This window comes from Gopherus flavomarginatus, chromosome 8 (genome assembly GCF_025201925.1).
Source record: "Gopherus flavomarginatus isolate rGopFla2 chromosome 8, rGopFla2.mat.asm, whole genome shotgun sequence".
In the NCBI taxonomy this organism is placed as follows: domain Eukaryota; kingdom Metazoa; phylum Chordata; order Testudines; family Testudinidae; genus Gopherus; species Gopherus flavomarginatus.
The window spans coordinates 18656134-18675216 of NC_066624.1; the positions used below are offsets into that span (position 1 = coordinate 18656134).

At 45.6% G+C, this 19083-nt stretch overlaps 1 protein-coding gene across 2 annotated transcripts in view; it reads right to left on the reverse strand.

Moving 5' to 3' along the window:
* AMMECR1 (AMMECR nuclear protein 1) overlaps positions 1 to 17864 on the reverse strand; it is a 114714-nt gene extending 96850 nt beyond the window's left edge. The window contains exons 1-2 of one of the 2 annotated variants that reach the window (XM_050965169.1): positions 17797 to 17864; positions 3843 to 4374 (exon numbers count right to left, since the gene is read on the reverse strand). In XM_050965169.1, the coding sequence (XP_050821126.1) occupies positions 3843 to 4303 (461 nt within the window). In that variant the 5' untranslated portion in view covers positions 4304 to 4374; positions 17797 to 17864. Of the gene's footprint in view, positions 1 to 3842; positions 4375 to 17796 lie in introns of those variants that run through there. The other variant, XR_007775938.1, reaches the window with a different exon arrangement.
* Positions 17865 to 19083: the final 1219 nt, after the last annotated feature.

Below are 19083 nucleotides of genomic sequence, written 5' to 3' on the forward strand. Positions count from 1 at the left end.
GCTGGGGTTGCAGGTGAAGCAGGAGATCTATGGCAGCTGATTGTCATGATGGCAACTACAGGTATACATCTCCTACACAGAGTACTCACTAGGGGTCAGCGTAATGAGGGTTCCATTAAGGTTATTAATCATGTGCCGGATATATTTAGAACACAGAGGACATTCATTAAGTGTCACTGGTGAAGCAAGAGCTGTGTGGTAGCGGGCAGCACTACTGAGGGCGCATGGAGGTACAGGAGATGGGGAGAAGAATTTGTTAGCAGATGTTGGAGGGGGGGGTCTCCCAAGGATGGTGGTCATGCAGCATGTAGGAAGTGTACCATGGCTCTGCAGGTGCTAATAGCTACACACAGGGAGACAGCAGGGCAGATGAGGTCACTTGTGAAGCCAGGGCTCTGCATGGGATAGTAGTAGTACAAGAGCCCTGACAGATATTTACTAGGGATCATTGGTGAAGCTGGAGCTCACTGGGGCTGGAAGCCCCATAGGGGAACTCAGAGGGCATCATGAAGGGGTATGGATGTCTGATGTGAAGTATTCACTAGGGGCTCCACGCTGTTTAGGGCAGGAAGGAGGTCTATGAGGTGGTATAGGGGTATGGTGCCTGAAATGGAAAACTCACTAGGGTCACTGAGGAAACTAGGGCTCCACGGGGGCTGGGAACCATGTATAAGGGATGGGAATACAAAAAGCAATGCAGGCAACGTGTGGGATACTCACTAGAAATCACTGGTGAACTAAAGGCTGCTAGGTGGGGGTAGGATAGGAATATAATGCTCTGTGTCAGGTACTCACTAGGGGTCTCTGGTGAAGTGGGGCAGCTCCTCAGATGCTGTCAGATATATGGTGTGGGTCCATCGAGGTGATATAGGGTTTTGATGGCTGGTAGCCATACCGGGTGGAAGAGCATGGGATGCAAAGGGACAGTATGGACCACTCACTAGGGGTCATTGATAAAGCAGCGGCTCTGCTGGGACTGGCGGGCTGTATGTGGTAAGGTGTAGGGAGTAAATAGGGGCAAAGTGCCCAGTAGGGGGTATTCACTAGTGGTCGAGAGAGGGCTGGTAGCTGTATGGAGGGGTACAGAGAATATGTGGCATGGTGCCTGGCATGGAGTCCTCAGTAGAGATCACTGATGAAATGGGGTCTGTGGCAGCTGGGAAAGAGAGGGTGCCTAGGGAGGGTATATGGGGCAGGGTGTGGGGTACTCACTATGGGTCACTGGTAAGGAGTGGAAGGGTGCCCAGGGGTGCATGGAACAGGGTGCCTGGGGGTACTCACTAGGGGTCACTGGGGAAAGCGGGCAGGGTGCCTGGGAATATTCAGGGCACAGAGAGGAGCACTTAGTAGGGGGTCACTGAAGCAGGGGCAAGGTGCATGGTGTACAGTATGGGGTATTCACTAGGGAGGTTCTGGTGAGATGGGGGCAGGGTGCCTGGGGTACATGGAGAAGGTGCCTGGGGGTACTCACTAGTGGTCTAGGGGGGCGAGTGGGCATAGTGTCTAGGGCTGCATCGAGAGGGCAGGGTGCCCAGGGTACAAACTAGGTCACTGGTGAGAGGGTGCATAGTGCCAGGGGACACAAGGCGTGGCATAAGTCATAGCATGAGGGGTCGCTGATAACAGGGCCTGGATGCCCAGGGTGATAGGTGCCCAGAGGACTCAGGGCAGGGCATGAGGTACTGACTAGGAGTCATTGATAAGGAGGGAGTAAAGGTGCCCTGAGGTACTCATGAGGGGATGCTGGTGAGGGAGGCCACTATGCCCAGGGGGACATGGGGCAGGGCACCCGGGGTACTCACTAGGGGTCACTGCTGAGAGGGGGTAGGGTACTCATGAGTGGTCATTGGTAAGGCGAGGGAATGATGCCTCGCAGGGCACAAGGCACAGCATGAAGTATTCAGTAAAGATTGTTGAAGGGGCTGGATGACCAGGGGAAACGGGGCATGGTATGAGGTACTCACTAGGCATTGCTGGTGAGGTGGGGGCTGGGCACCCAGGTAGACATGAGCCAGGGTACACACTAGGGGTTGCTGGTGAGAGGTGGGTGGGGTGCTGTGGGGGGCAGGGAATGGGGACACAAGGCAGGGCATGGGGTACTCAGGGGGTCACTGGTATAGGGGAGGCAAGGTACTCACTGGGGGTCACGGGGCAGGGTGCATGGGGTACACACTGTGGTTCACCGGTGAGGGGGGCAGAGGGACACTCATTAGGAGTCACTGGTAATGGGGGACAGGGTGACCTGAGGGGACATGGGGCACAGCATGAGGTATTCACTAGGGTTCACTAGTGGGAGAGGATAGGGTGCCCAGGGAAGCAAGGGGCATGTTATAGGGTACTTACTAAGGATCACTGGTAAGGGCAGCAGGATACTCATCAGGGTGCCTGGGTACTCAATAGGGATCACTGGTGAGGAGGCTAGGTGCCCAGGGGTGTGGGCATAGAGGCCCAATACTCACTACGGACTGCTAGAGAAGGGGGCAGGGTGCCGAGATGCATGGATAGGAGCCTGGGTTCTCACTAGGAACTGTTGGTGAGGGGAGCAGAGTACCCGGGTACAACCTAAAGGTCACAGGAGAGTGGGGAAGAGAGCCCAGGGTAGGAGCTCAGGTTCTCACTCAAGAGAGCTGGCGCGGCAGAAGGTGCCTGGGGGTGAGGCCAGGTATTTATTAAGAGGCGCGGGGGGGGGGATGCCCAAGGCAGAAGTTCAGGGTGCAGGACAAAAGCCAAAGTACTCACTAGGGGGCGCTGGTGGGGGGAGGTGCCTGTGGGCAGGAACCCATGGCCAGAGCTGGGCACTCACTAGGGAGCGCTGTGGTGGCCAGGGCCCGGGGGCAGGGGCCAGAGCCGGGCGCTCACTAGGGGGCGCTGCGGGGCTGCAGCCCTGGGGCAGGGGCCGGAGCCAGGCGCTCACTAGGGGGCGCTGCGGGGGGACAGAGGAAGGGGCTGGAGCCGGGTGCTCACTGGGGGCGCTGAGGGGGGACAGAAGGAAGAGGCTGGAGCCAGGCGCTCACTGGGGGGCCACTGAGGGGCGGAGGCGGGAGCCGGGCACTCACTAGGGGGCGCTGCAGGGGCACAGAAGGAAGGGGCCAGAGCCAGGCGCTCACTGGGGGGGGCTGCGGGGGGACAGAGGAAGGGGCTGGAGCCGGGTGCTCACTGGGGGGCGCTGAGGGGAAGGTACCAGGCGCTCACTAGGTGGCACTGAGGGGCAGGGGCTGGAGCCGGGTGCTCACTAGGGGGCGCTGCGGGGGGACAGAAGGAAGGGGCTGGAGCTGGGTGCTCACTGGGGGGCGCTGCGGGGGGACAGAAGGCAGAGGCCTGAGCCAGGCGCTCACTGGGGGGCGCTGCGGGGGGACAGAAGGAAGAGGCTGGAGCCGGGCGCTCACTAGGGGGCACTAAGGGGCGGGGGCCAGAGCTGGGCGCTCACTGAGGGGCGCTCTAGGGGACAGAGGAAGGGGCCAGAGCCAGACGCTCATTAGGGGGCACTGAGGGGCAGGGGCAAGGACTGGAACCGGGAGCTCACTGAGGGGCGCTTTGGGGGACAGGGGAAGGGGCCAGGTGCTCACTGAGGGGCGCTCTGGGGGACATGGGAAGGGGCTGGAGCCGGGCGCTCACTAGGGGGCACTGAGGGGCAAGGGCAGGGGCTGGAGCCGGGCGCTCACTGAGGGGCGCTTTGGGGGACAGGGGAAGGGGCCGGAGCCTGGCGCTCACTAGGGGGCACTGAGGGGCAGGGGCCGGAGCCAGGCGCTCACTAGGGGGCGCTGAGGGGCGGGGGCCGGAGCCTGGCGCTCACTAGGGGGCGCTGTGGGACCGCGGGGCGGGGGCCGGAGCCGGGTACTCACTAGGGGTCGTTGGTGAAGCGGGGGCTCCGCGGGGGCTGGTAGCCGTACAGGTGACAGTAGAGCACATCGAAGCAGAAGCAGCACATCTCGGCCGACACCACCATCTTCCTGCAGCCGGGCCCGCCGGAGCCGGCCCCGGGGGAGGCGAGCAGCGAGACGGCCGGGGGGGAGAGGCCGCCGGGGCCCCCGCCGCAGTTGGGCGGCAGCGGCGGGGACAGGACGCAGCCGGCGGCGCCCCCCGCCAGCCCCCCCAGGCCGTTGAGGCGGGCGATCCCCGGCGGGGGTAGCGCCCCCGGCTCGCCGCCCGCTGCCGCCGCCCCTCCGCAGTGGGAGCTGCCGCCGCCGCCCCCCGGGCCGGCCGAGCCCGAGGGAGGGGAACTGGAGAGTTTCTGCTTCTTCACCCCGCAGCAACCCGCCGCCATCTTGGAGCCGTCTCCCCCCACGCAGCGCTTCCGACCCATAGCGGGGGGGCCGGCCGGCTGGCCGGGGGACGTGCGGCCGCCTGCTCCGCCTCCTCCCGGGCCCGCTCCGCCTGTAAGGGGGAGGGGGCAGGGAGGGATGAATGGGGAGAAAGAGAGAGCGGAGTTAGAGCCGCCCCGGCGTGCCAAGCGCCGCACCTCGCAGGGCGCAGCCACGTTCGCTGGCCCCTGCCCGGCAGCGCTTCGTTCCCTCCAGCTTCCCACCGGGGAAGGGCCCGAAACCCTCCCTCCTTTCCTCCCTCCCGCCTGCTGAAGAGCCGCGCCAGCCCGGGGGGACGGCTGACAATGCCACTTGCACGATGCAAATGACCTCGGCTGGCGTTTGCCTCGGAGCGGGAAAGGAGAAGCGAGGGGGGTGTTTGAGTCAGCCAGCGGGAGCATCGACTGCTGCACCCACAAGCCCGGCGGGCCTGTGATGGCTGGCAGCGGGGTCGGGTTTCAGTTAAGACTTTGCTGAGGGCAGCAGCCAAGGGGGCAAGCGGGTGTGACCCTGGTGGACTAGTCTAGTGCTTCCCTTCTTTAATCTAGAGTTCCTAGAGGTGAGCTCTGACCCACGGGAACTGACGGAACATGGAAGTGCCTTTGCTTGAGACGGTTAAAACTCCACTGGCCAAAACACTGAAGACTAATAGTTTTCCTTTGTGCCTTACATCTCAAAGGAGCAGCAAGCATACTAGAGCCTCACCCGTCGCTAAAATGCAGCTATCACTGACGTGGAAACTGGCAGCTTTTTAATGTTGAATAGCAATACTACCAAACTATTTAGGCAGGGAGTGAAGACTATTATATGTAGTTGAAACATCCAGGATATAGGCAGAAAATCATTATCCAAATTAGAATACAGCCTCAGAAAATCTCAAGGGCACTTTTAGGGCCGGGACTGGTCAGGAGCTCAGTTTTACATCTTATATTGACAACAGCATCACAGCAATGTCCTACCACAATCTTGGGCATTGATTCATTGTGGACCTAAAGGGAAGAGCTTTGAGTGGTAGCCGTGTTAGTCTGTATCAGCAAAAAGAACAGGAGTACTTGTGGCATCTTAAAGATTAACAAATTTATTTGCGCATAAGCTTTCTTAGCCTAAAACCCACTTTATCAGATGCATGTAGTGGAAAATACAGTAGGAAGATAGATATAGATATAGATATAGATATATACACACACACACACACACACAGAGAGAACATAAAAAAATGAAGGTTGCCATACCAACTCTAATGAAACTAATCAAGTAAAGTGGGCTATAATCAAGCAAGGTGGTCTATTATCAGAATACCACTTACTAAATCTGCAACTCCACTTCCTGGTGAGTTGGAGAGGCTTCCATCCAAAAAGTGGCCTAAATAGGCATGCAGCAATTCTCCAAAAAGGGCCATATATTTGGAAGTTAATGTACCCACCCTACACCAACCCACGTCATATATCATTTTAAAACTTATGTACATTTAGCTGAGCTCTGATGTGGAGCTGTCAAGTGGTGCCGTAAGACTGTAGGCGAGGTGAAACAATGGTATCCAAAATGAGAGAGTCATTTTTTTGCACAGTTCCAGAAATACTGCCACATGACTCTGACTACAGTTTTTAATGTTTAAGTTAATATCAACACCAAATTGTGGTGTATATTGGTCAAAGGTACCAATATACACCACAATGTAGAGCTTTAATGGTTTTGCATGGGCAAGTATTTTTTTTTAAATGATGCAGCTGTTTAGCATGCAGCAACAATAGCAAATATGAGCATTTTGCAATATACTAACATGAAATGTTTTCACATCACATATTCTTAATTGTCAAAGTATCTCACACATGATTAGAATAGTGTTCTTTATTTTCAGTAAAATTTGCTATCCAGATCAGGCTCATGCTGAAAATTGTGCACCAGTAGCAGTAGATTGCATGCCCATAGTTTATGCTGCATAGTGGATAGATGTAAATATATGTGAATTCCTAATGTAAAGCCTCTCCATTTGTAAGCTTTTGTACATACAATGTAGCATCTAGTCTGCTGGTAGAAGGTTTTAATTTGTAATTGCCTATGAATGCAGTACTAGCCTTTGAAATAGTCTAGAAACTAGCTTTTTAATTCAGTGACACGTATGTACAGGCCATGTTACTGTTAGAGATGACAGTTGCTGGAACTACATGAATACCTCCTCCTGCTTACATCAAGAAAAAAAAATCTTCAAAAACTTTGAAAAACGTGTTATTTGTCAAGAAAATTAAAAGAATGCAAAACTGTCAAAAGTCACCAGTGCTGGACAAAAACTTCATAAAATAGAAACATTTGAGAGAGCAATCAATCTAGGGGGGAGCAGCATTTCAAAGAAGAGATGATGACATGTTGCATGGAATATCTATGGAAGTCTTGATTGCTAAGGAGGCAGTTTATAACTCAACATGCCTTTCTTCCTACTTGGGTAAAACAAATCTTAAAGCAAAACTGTCTAGTTATACTGCAATAACACAGTCACCTTATGACATTGCATTTTATTAGCTGATTGAAGAGAGAGAGAATGATGTACAACAAGAGGGCTCTTCTCTGTCCAGGATGCTACAAAGATATAAAGCCCTACTTCCCTCAGATGTAGAAACTGCAAGCTATTCCAGTAGCACATAATAGGCAAGCTTAGAAAAATGCTATGGTTCTGCAAGTTCATTTCATTCACAGCATAGACAGGGCACATCTATCATTGTTCCATGCAGCACAATAAACATTTGATGCTATCCAAACTGCTAGTAATCTGAAGCAGGAACTTAAGTCATCCAAAAGTTTTGTGGATGTTTTGTTGAGAGAGCCTGATGAACAGCTTTCAAATGAACAAGTGGTTTTGTATAATGTTGCTTCAGTCCCTCAGCTGAAGTAGCTAAAATAAAGCCTCAAAATGTTATCCAAAGTCAGGTGATTGTAGTTTACCGAGGTCGGTACTTTTTGTTTCCTTTTGGTGCAACAGTTTGTATATTGGTTGATAGATAAAGCAGCATATAATTCAGCCAGCTATGAGTACCACCCTTCAGAAAACATTCAAAGAAGGTGCTCTCCGTTTCAGAGTGCGTAGTATTTAACAGTTCCAAAATTATACCACTGCACATAATAGCCTTGCTGCACAGCTACACCATGAGCTTGGGGCTCACAATTTAATTGGCATTCTACACTTTCATGGATTCTGCAACAGTTATAATGAGCTGAGGCTGTTCATCACTAGTGCTGCAAAAACTGAATTAGAAAAACGTGTTCATTCCAAATGGAATTGTACCACTTCATGCTGACAGAAATCTCATCCATGAAAGAGATGATAATATAGACATCAGCATAGAGACCACTGATGGAAAGAATATGTTCCATTCAATGGCTGGAGTGGTAATTCAAGGACAACTTGCAGATAGTTCAACGTCACAAGAAATTATCACTGAAGCGTGGGAAAGCACAGGCAATCTCCTCAGGCAATCAGAGTCTCATGCAGTGTGCAGCATTTGAAAAACCTAGAACACATCCAGAACTGACTCTACATGAAAAAATACTCTAGAAAACTCTTGTCACCTACAAATGAACACTGTCCAAGATCTCTCCTGATGTCTTTTAAAACTACCTCATGATGTCATACCGACACCAAATGATGTTGCTATTGTTCACACTCAGGTGATTCCATTTTGGACTGATTTCAACCACAAACGAAGAAGAGCACCTACACAGGAGTTGCATATGCACCTATTGGGATGCCAGATTAGCTGAGATGATAATACAGTGCGGAAATGTAAGGAAATGTCAGGAGCTCTAGGAGAGCAGCATGCTGTTCAGACCATGGATCAGCAGCTGCATGTTGTTGCTCAACAAGTGAAATGGAGTCTCTGAAATTAACTTGGTAACAATGTGATTAGCCGGGTGGTTTTTACACTCTGTGCTGTTTTATTGCACGTACTGGGAAAATTTGGGGAGATGCAGGATTGCTAGACTTTCTTGTTGAGACTTATGTTTATGCAGCGGCCACTGCAGATCAAATGCTTGATGGTAAACAATTCAACTATGTTCTGTATGGCTTAGCTCTAGCATTTGAGGCCGGAGTGCTCTAAAACTTTATTTATTTACTAAATGGTGTGAGCAGAGAAGAAGTATTCATGTATTTCCAGCAATTGTCTGGAAAATGTTGGGTGATACTTAAAAGGTGTATGAGTCTGAAGACATTGAGTCCTTACAACTAGGGCTTTCAAGAGATTAAAAAAATTAATCATATTGTTAAACAATAATAGAATATTATTTATATAAATATTTTAGGATTTTTTCCACATTTTCAAATATGTTGGTTTCAATTCTAACACAAAATACAACGTGTACAGTGCTCACTTTATATTTTTTATTACAAATATTTGCACCATAAAAATAAAAATAGTATTTTTCAGTTCACTTAATACAAGTACTGTAGTGCAATCTCTTTATCATGAAAGTTTAACTTACACATATGGATTTATGTACAAAAAATAACTGCATTCAGATATAAAACAATGTAAAACTTTAGAGCCTACAAGTTCACTCTGTCCTGTTTCACTCAATGGCTCAGACAAAGAAGTTTGTTTACATTTACAGGAGATAATACTGCCCACTTCCTATTTACAATGTCACCTGAAAGTGAGAAGAGGCGTTCACATGGCACTGTTGTAGCCCACGTTCCAAGATATTTACGTGGCAAAAGTGCTAAAGATTCATATGTCCCTTCATGCTTCAACCACCATTCCAGAGAACATGAGTCCATGCTCGATAACGATCCAAAGCAGTGCAGATCAGCACATGTTCATTTTCATCTTCTGAGTCAGATGCCACCAGCAGAAGTCTGATTTTCTTTTTTGATGGTTCGGGTTCTGTAATTTCCACATTGGAGTGTTGCTTTTTTAAGACTTCTGAAAGCATGCTCTACACCCAGCAGCAGCTCCAGGCACCAGTGCTCCACGCGCGTGCCTGGGGCAGCAAGCCACGAGGGGTGCCCTGTTGGTTCCTGTGAGGGCAGCAATCAGGCAGCCTCAGCAGCATGCCTGTGAAAGGTCGCCAGTCTGCGGATTTGGCTGCAATTTGGCGGCGGGTACGCCGAATCTGTGGGACCAGCGGACCTCCCGCAGACACACCACCGAAGGCAGCCTGTCTGCCATGCTTGGAGTGGCAAAAAAACTAGAGCTACACCTGTCTACACCCCATCCCAATCAGATTTTGGAAGGCACTTCAGATTTTTAAATCTTGGGTGGAGTCCTGTACCTATCTTTAGAAATCTCACCTTGGTACTTTTGCGTTTTGTCAAATCTGCAGTGAAAGTGTTCTTAAAATGAACAACATGCTGGGTCGTCATCCAAGATTGCTATAACATGAAATATATGGCAGAATGTGCATAAAAAACAGAGCAGGAGACATACAATTCTCCCCCAAGGAGTTCAGTCACAAATTTAATTAACGCATTTTTTTAATGAGTGTCATCAGCACCACAGCATGTCCTCTGGAATGGTGGCCAAAGCATGAAGGGGCATACAACTGTTTAGCATATCTGCTGGCTACAAAAAATGCTGGCTACAAAAGTGTCATGCAAACATCTGTTCTCAGTTTCAGGTGATGTAAATAAGAGGAGGGCAGCATTATTTCTAATAAATGTAAACTAACTTGTTTCTCTTAGCAATTGGCTGAACAAGAAGTAGGACTGAGTGGACTTGTAGGCTCTAAAGTTTTACATTGTTTTGTTTTTGAGTGCAGTTATATAACAAAATCTACATTTGTATGTTGTGCTTTCACGATAAAGAGATTGCACTACGGTACTTGTATGAGGTGAATTGAAAAAATACTATTTCTTTTGTTTGTCATTTTTAAAGTGCAAATATTTGTAATAAAAATAACATAAAGTGAGTACTGTAAACTTCGTATTCTGTGTTGTAATTGAAATCAATATATTGGAAAATGTAGAAAAACATCCAAAATATGTAATAAATTTTAATTGGTATTCTATTGTTTAACAGTGCTATTAAAACTGTGATTAATCACGATTAATTTTTTTAATTGCAATTAATTATTTTGAGTTAATCACGTGAGTTAACTGCGATTTAATCCACAGCCTTACTTACAACATGTCATTAAAGAGTTTGATGATTCTGTAACTCAGCATACGGTACTATTACTGGAGGGATTTCAGACAAAGAGGTATACCCACTCTCTTACACTCAAGTTCTAGGATCATTTTTCTCCAGGCTATGCAGATACTACTTCTAATGTCCATGCAGAGCAAGAAGGTGATTGGAAACTTCATCTACATATACATCAGGCCATGCTTCCGTACTTCTGTACTGCAAACAGGCCCAGCTGCGCCAGGTGGATACCAATCTACTTTCTTGATATGTTAAATCTCCCTGAAGAAGTACCTAGTGCATTTGTATCTGGGGAATTCACCATGTGTCAAACTCCTGGTTCTTTCAATGGAAGTTGGAGTGACTTGGGAGCAGAGAAAGCTGTCATCAAAGACTCAAAGGGCAGAAGTGGGATTGTAGGACTGTCAAGAAAGAAGCCAGCCTTTGTCAGATGGACCCTCACAAATAGGGTGACCAGACGTCCAGATATTTAGGTGTTTGTCCCACATCCCGACCGATCTTTGGTCGGGACACAATTTGTCCTGATATTTCACTCCGCCGGCACCACACGCCCATGTGTCCTGATATTTTCTTCGTCTCATCTGGTCACCCTACTCACAAAATATATCCTGAATGAATATGCAAAAACTATGAGAGAAAGAAGTGGTCTAACAAGAATTAGTGAAGACAAAATCCACAAACAAGTTCTTGCCTCTGAATTGAAGAAGGATGAAGAGCATGTTACAACTCTTACCAGCCATGTCATCAATAATATGACCTCCCCATATGACCCTCCGTTACATCCAGAGGTGTGTTTCAACATCTACTGTACTGCATGTAATAGCAGATGTACAAGAGTCTATTCTGAAAATAGCAAATGCTGGTGAAGCACAAACAGAGAGACTTGTGAGAGATGCACTTGATTCTGATGGGGCATGTAGCTTCTTCAGGCCAGTCAAGAAATCTGGCATCAAAACATTTGCTGATATGGTCAAGAAGACCAAATTTAAGTTTTGGCAGGGAGGGACATTCATAATAGCTATCATTTCAGAAATTGTTTTCTGCAGAGCACTGTCCTTAGCAAAATGCAGAGATGATGATGTTTCAGTGGCAACTGTTCTTAGTTACCTGTGTAGCCCATAAGGGCAGTTTGCTAGCTTGCTATATTGCATAATGTGTCTTTTTTTCATTGGTTTGATTATATTATTTTCTTGGGCTTTGTTTATGCTGAATTCCAATATATGTTATTCATAATAGTTATTCATAATAGTTGGCTGTAAGGAACCTATAGGCCTGTATCCTGTATGATTAGCTAGAGCAAGTCAGCATGAGTGTTTGTAGCCTTTGGCATAGAAAAATGGCCTATGGATTATCCCTCTTGACTTTGGGGAACTGAATGGGGAACCAAACAAAGAACTGAATATGTTTAATGCAGGTCTGGAACAGACAGGTAACTGCAGGGTACAGCACACAACATGAAAGTCATAAGTTAGGCCAAGGGTAATGGTTTCAGGGATGAGATAATCAATATTAATATGTATGAATATATGTCATAATATGCTAACCTATAGAGTAAGTATACCAAAAGATTTATATGGATGATGAAATAAGATTTGAGCATGGTAGGATAGGCCTTGATTAAGGCAATGCAGGGTCCCTATAAGAGGACAAACAACCATGCAAGAGGGTCGCCCTTTTCCTATCTTCTTTCAAGCTATCAGCTCAGATTTGCAATGTAGTTTAATTACTCAACACTTGAACCTAATCCCTACCAATTTGGGAAGCCTGGACCATCGCATTCATCGGGCATGCCAGAGACGAGGCTGGTCCTCTGTCTCCCACTACCAGGTCTTCAAGGAAGGGTGTGAGTATGCTAGTTTAAGTAGTCTTTTAGAATAGAGATGTTACTACTAGGGGTCATAGAATTGTATTACTTTGTGACTGTGTTTTATATAGTTTATTATTCTTTCATTCATTTTAATAAAGATCTTAACAGTTTGGTATTGTCCTCAGTATAAGTGACCTTGCCACACAACCCGAGGGTCCTCTCACGACTCCGAACTGTGTTCTCTAACCCTGGAGCCCGAATTGGGACAAGAACCTAAATATCTTCTGGTCAGATCATTGGTGAGCCATAATAAACTAGCCCATAAACTCAGATCAACACCCTATAAGGCCTGTACCTTCATCCCTCTTTTATGCTGATGGAACAATTAGAAGAACAGACAAAATTGAATTAGGACATCAGCTGGAAGCTAAAACTGAAAGAATCCATGAGCTAAGAGCAACCAAGAAACCACAGTGTTCATCAGAGATGCCATGGCTGTCATACAAATAATGGCTGGAGACAAATTCCACACATTCGATGAATTGGCTGCTGAGTACTTGGGGCAGGTCCTTAAAGGATTTGACAAAGCTAATTCTGTAATTGAAGACTTTGACATATATGACAACAGTAATTCTGTGAAAAACTGCAGAAAGACAGTGCCAGATAGTATCTAACATTAGATGCAAGAAATACCAGGTGATTGATGGAAGCCCTGTAAAAAGCTTCTAAACATGGCATCCAACAATCAGTCACTTGTAAGATTCCTCTGTGAATATATGGTTCAAAATGCACTTGAGAGTGTACAAGCACACCCAACACAAACATTCCTTTTTGCTGGAGGCTTTTCCAATGGTGAAGTAGCAAAGTCCATCAGCAGTAGAGTTTTTGAAGAAGCTCAAGACTTGTACAGAACTCAAGAGGAAGTGGACACAAGGATGCTGCTTCATACTGTATATTCCCATGTCTTTTGGTGTCAAAGGAACCATAGTAATTCACCTGTGGCAGATGTTTTGGTCTTTGCTCTTCACTACTTTCCAAAGTTGGAACACTTACATAACATCTGGATTGAAACAGGCCCCATTATCAGCACAACTGACAAATGTCACTTCATGCCTGTGCATGCAATTTATGGTGCACTCACTCCTGATTTCTGCAACATACTTCTTGCTGTATGTGCATTAACAGGACATGACTCTGTGTCATCAATATTTGGTATTGGGGGGAAAAAATCTATGTTTAATGTCAAAACGAAGGGAGCTTACTGGTTTGGAGACTGTGATGGACAGATCACAATTTCTGCAGCAAGGAAGTTGGTAGCAGTTCTGTATGACCAGAATAAAAAAGAAAAGGAGGACCACAGAAACCTGAATTGCTTGTTCCTCAACCTAGCTATCAAAAACAAAAAGTCACTGGGCAAACTCACACCGTATGAGGACAGTTTTCCAGGACAAGTCAAAAGAGCATCTTGGCAAACAAAGATTTGGATATCTTTGCACATAGATAAACCAGATATTGGGTCACCATTGCAACATGGATGGAAAATGTGGATGGGTGAACTACTTCCTTTACTCTTCAAGGGGCCAGTGGCATTTAACGGTCTACAAACCTTATTTATGCCTGTACCAGTAGGGGTCACTGCACAATCAACTATGTCTGTAGTTAGAAAAATCTTTCCTGCACAGAACTGCGTATATGTGGAGGTAATGAAGACTGTGGTAACCCACATGTTCTCACCAGAGATTATAATGACGAACCAGACCTTGATGATGATGACTAGAAATGTCACCAATGCTATTAAGTATCAGAGGGTAGCCGTGTTAGTCTGGATCTGTAAAAGCAGCAAAGAATCCTGTGGCACCTTATAGACTAACAGACGTTTTGGAGCATGAGCTTTCGTGGGTGAATACCCACTTCCTCACATGCATCTGAGGAAGTGGGTATTCACCCACGAAAGCTCATGCTCCAAAACGTCTGTTAGTCTATAAGGTGCCACATGATTCTTTGCTGCTTTTACCAATGCTATTACATTTTCACAACACCTGTACAAATTTATTCTTAGATTTTGTTTTACCCTTGAGATTGCAGTTATGCTTTGAGGTCAAAAAGAAATCCAATTTTATGTCTTGAAATAGTACATAAAATCATTAAACTAACAGAAACAAATGTTAAAATAACCACTTAGACAATATCAACATGCAAATATTTCAATCCCCGTTTCTATGGTAACCATGACATTTGACAGCTCCACATCATACCTAATTTTAAAGTAAACATGATAAAATCTCAAGTGATGGATGATGTGTATGTGTGTAGAAAGGGTACATTAAGAGGATGGTATCTGCTGCTTGCCTAAAACTTACTCTTCTTTGTTTATGAGATCAGTTACAATCACAGCTGCAAGCAATAATAATGAAGACAACAGTCCCATATAGGCAGGGAGAGGAATTAAATTATATAATTCAGCCTTTCCCATCTTTGAATTCTTTGTTTCTAGTTGGGATTTGTGAATAGTTAAAAAAGAAGAAACCCAGTTTCCCCTTTCTCAAGTAACATTTATGTCCTTCTTCCAAAAAAGGCAGTCTTCTCCACTTATGAAATTCATTCATAGTATTGACATGTTCTGTTGCTTTTGGAGGAACAGCCTCTGCAGGTATTGACCATCACTTATTTACATTAACACCACCCTATATCGAAAACCCACTGACCGCTATGCCTACCTTCATGCCTCCAGCTTCCATCCCGGGCACATCACACGATCCATTGTCTACAGCCAAGCACTGAGGTACAACCGCATCTGCTCTGACCCCTCAGACAGAGACCAACACCTACAAAATCTCCACCAAGCATTCTCAAAACTACAATACCCGCACGAGGAAATAAGGAAACAGATCAACAGAGCCAGACGTGTACCCAGAAGCCTCCTACTGCAAGACAAACCCAAGAGAGAAACCAACAGGACTCCACTGGCCATCACATACAGCCCCCAGCTAAAACCCCTCCAACGCATCATCAAGGATCTACAACCCATCCTGGACAATGATCCCACACTTTCACAGGCCTTGGGTGGCAGGCCAATCCTTGCCCACAGACAACCTGCCAACCTGAAACATATTCTCACCAGTAACTGCACACCACACCATAATAACTGTAGCTCAGGAACCAATCCATGCAACAAACCTCGATGCCAACTCTGCCCACATATCTACACCAGCGACACCATCACAGGACCTAACCAGATCAGCCACACCATCACTGGTTCATTCACCTGCACATCCACCAATGTAATATACGCCATCATATGCCAGCAATGCCCCTCTGCTATGTACATCGGCCAAACTGGACAGTCTCTACGGAAAAGGATAAATGGACACAAATCAGACATTAGGAATGGCAATATACAAAAACCTGTAGGAGAGCACTTCAACCTCCCTGGCCACACTATAGCAGACCTTAAGGTGGCCATCCTGCAGCAAAAAAACTTCAGGACCAGACTTCAAAGAGAAACTGCTGAGCTTCAGTTCATCTGCAAATTTGACACCATCAGCTCAGGATTGAACAAAGACTGTGAATGGCTTGCCAATTACAGAACCAGTTTCTCCTCTCTTGGTTTTCACACCTCAACTGCTAGAACAGGGCCTCATCCTCCCTGATTGAACTGACCTCGTTATCTCTAGCTTGCTTGCTAGCACACATATATATACCTGCCCCTGGATATTTCCATTACATGCATCTGAGGAAGTGGGTATTCACCCATGAAAGCTCATGCTCCAAAACGTCTGTTAGTCTATAAGGTGCCACAGGATTCTTTGCTGCTTTTACAGATCCAGACTAACACGGCTACCCTCTGATACTTGACATATAGTGAAATGATGCTCATGAATGTTGTCAGTACAGCACAGGTCATATCATTCTGCCCTTTGAGACAGAAAATTATAGGGCTGAGGTTGTTCCCCCAGGCCTGGTGTTCTTACCTAGAGCTGATACTCCAAAGTGCAGTACTGAGAACAATATTATATAGAAGTGATGTCCCTTGGGTGTGCTTTCTGCTTATCTCCTGTGGCTATCCCAGATAAAATTAAAGATTCCATGGCGCTTCTTGGATAGAGAAGAAAATTATTTAAAACCCCCCCTCAATATCCTGGGCAATATTCCCTCTCTCTCTCTCTCTCTCTCTCTCTCTCAGTAAAATGTATTTTATTGTCCATTGTTGCATATGAGGTATTTTTGAGCCCACATTGGCTGCTCCATTTGCGTGAAAACTTACTAGTCTGAGTAGTCATTGAACTACTACCCTCCCTAATTCAAGAACTTTTCTGTATGCATACCCTGAGTATGCAGGGTTATGTATAAAGTCAAATTTTATTATCATAGAGAAAGTAGAACATGTGAAATTGTATTTTTAGTGCAATAGAATACAAGAGTATTATAAAATATTTTTATCAGCTTCTTGGCTTGGAGAGAAATTTAGACCTGTGGAAAAATGTGCCAAGTTCAGTGGAAAATTTCCATCAATGCTTGAAAAAAAAGTGTTATTTTGTCCCCCAGAATCTGCCAGCTTTGCAAACACTAAGATTTGTTTTTATTAGCCCCTAGCTTAAGTTAAATATTGTGCATGTGTTATTAGCATTAATTCCCTTTACATTTCTTGTTAAAGGGAACTCTGACTTCATTCTTTTTCTTCTTTTTATACAGTGCTTCTTTATTTTGCTAACTGTAGAAGATCTTTTCCTGTTGCGTAGAGATTCTGCTCTGCCTTTATATACAGTCATATATAGTAAGTGAAATCAGTATGAACATCAATGTAAATCTTTTAAAGATATGAGTAGACACTAGCATTGTGGTTCGGTGAAATGAATTCAATTTAGACCTGATTTGTCCAGTCACAAATGGTAAATGTAATTTTTCCTTACTACCGATACTTATGAGCACTATTTCTTGCCTTCAGTTTACCTCAAGATCAGCCTCATATTCTGAAGTCACAAAGAATCTAGAGTTTGCCACTTGATTACTTTAAAAATCCAGGGAAAAGATAGGAAAAACCTATGGACTGAACTAAATTATATATATATTATATTGGCACTAGAAAAGATTCAGAGAAGTACAACTAGAATGATTAGGGGTTTGGAAGGGTCCCATATGAGGAAAGATTAAAGAGGCTAGGACTTTTCAGCTTGGAAAAGAGGAAACTAAGGGGTGATATGATAGAAATGTATAAAATCATGAGTGATGTGAAGAAAGTAGATAAGGAAAAGTTATTTACTTATTCCCATAATACAATAACTAGGAACCACCAAATGAAATTAATGGGCAGCAGGTTTAAAACAAATAAAATGAAGTTCTTCTTCACACAGTGTACAGTCAACTTGTGGAACTCCTCGCCTGAGGAGGTTGTGAAGGCTAGGACTATAACAGCGTTTAAAAGAGAACTGGATAAATTCATGGAGGTTAAGTCCATTAATGGCCATTAGCCAGGATGGGTAAGGAATGGTGTCCCTGGCCTCTGTCTGTCAGAGAGTGGGGATAGATGGCAGGAGAGAGATCACTTAATCATTACCTGTTAGGTTCACTCCCTCTGGGGCACCTGGCAGACAGGATACTGGGCTAGATGAACCACTGGTCTGACCCAGTACAGCCGTTCTTATGTTCTAAATCAATTTTTCACATTCAGGGTCAACGGCAATGCTCTTGGCAATCCTGTTAGACCAATACTGATGGGACAAAATAAACCAAGAAGTGCTTAATTACTTGTGTGAAGATACTTCCAAGTGATTTAAGGATACTCCCAAGCATTACTCTTCTCTAAAAATATTAAGCAAATGTAGTGCTTAGAAAAAGGGTTATCTCAGAGGGCAATCCAACTCCCTTAGAAGTCAAGGGAAAACTGCCATCACTTTAATGGGGTTCTTCATGACAGCCCTGGACAACCATATTCCTCTCTTTCTCCACAGAACAGGTACATTACAAGTAGTTGCTATGAAAGCTGCCCTAGAGTTACCCACTATTTGGCCTTACTGGTGATCAACAGGAACCAGTTGAAATTTGTGTACAAAAATTGTCCAAAAGGACTACTTGCCTGAGGAAGCTTTGTAGGATCAGTCCCTTTGTCTCCCTTGGTCCCTTTACTTACACATTTTAGCATGAATAGATTTAAAAAGATTGCTCAGGCTGTCCAAGAAATTTAGAAAAGAATTATTAAAAGCTTTCTTATAAATTATTTATTGCATCCAGGTACGATTTTAATATCTACATTTTTAAAAGGAAAAAAATATGATATAAAACTTTATTGGATGCATTGCAGAAAATATACCTTGTGATACTTATTTCATTGTGATTATTTATTGTGGTAGTGTCTAGGGACCACGGTCCTGGGTCAGGACCCCATTGTGTCAGGCGTTGTATAGACACGTAAAGAGAGAATCCCTGATGTGGGGAGCTTACAATCTAATTATAAGGAAAGAGCCAGAAAATGGGTTCAACAAACAGAAGCACGGGAAACAATGAGGCAGAACTGGTCATCATGATAGGCAGAAGCCATAGCATACCGGCTTCCTAATCATTGTCAAGTTTTCTGAAGGCATCATGGCAGAGGATAATTCGAAGGAGGGATTTATAGGGGGGCAATGAGGTGGCTTTGCTGATGTTTACAGTGAGCTCCTCTCATTCTTGAGTGGGAGCATAGGAGAAATCACGAAGGTGTTTTGTTTGAAAATGTAACAAGGGGGCAATGAAGACTAGCACCATTGGTAGAACAGGATGGGAGTCAATATCTTGATAGTGAATGAGAGATGATAGGTAAGGTGGGGATAGACCATTCAGGGCCTTAAAAATGAGCATGGGTACT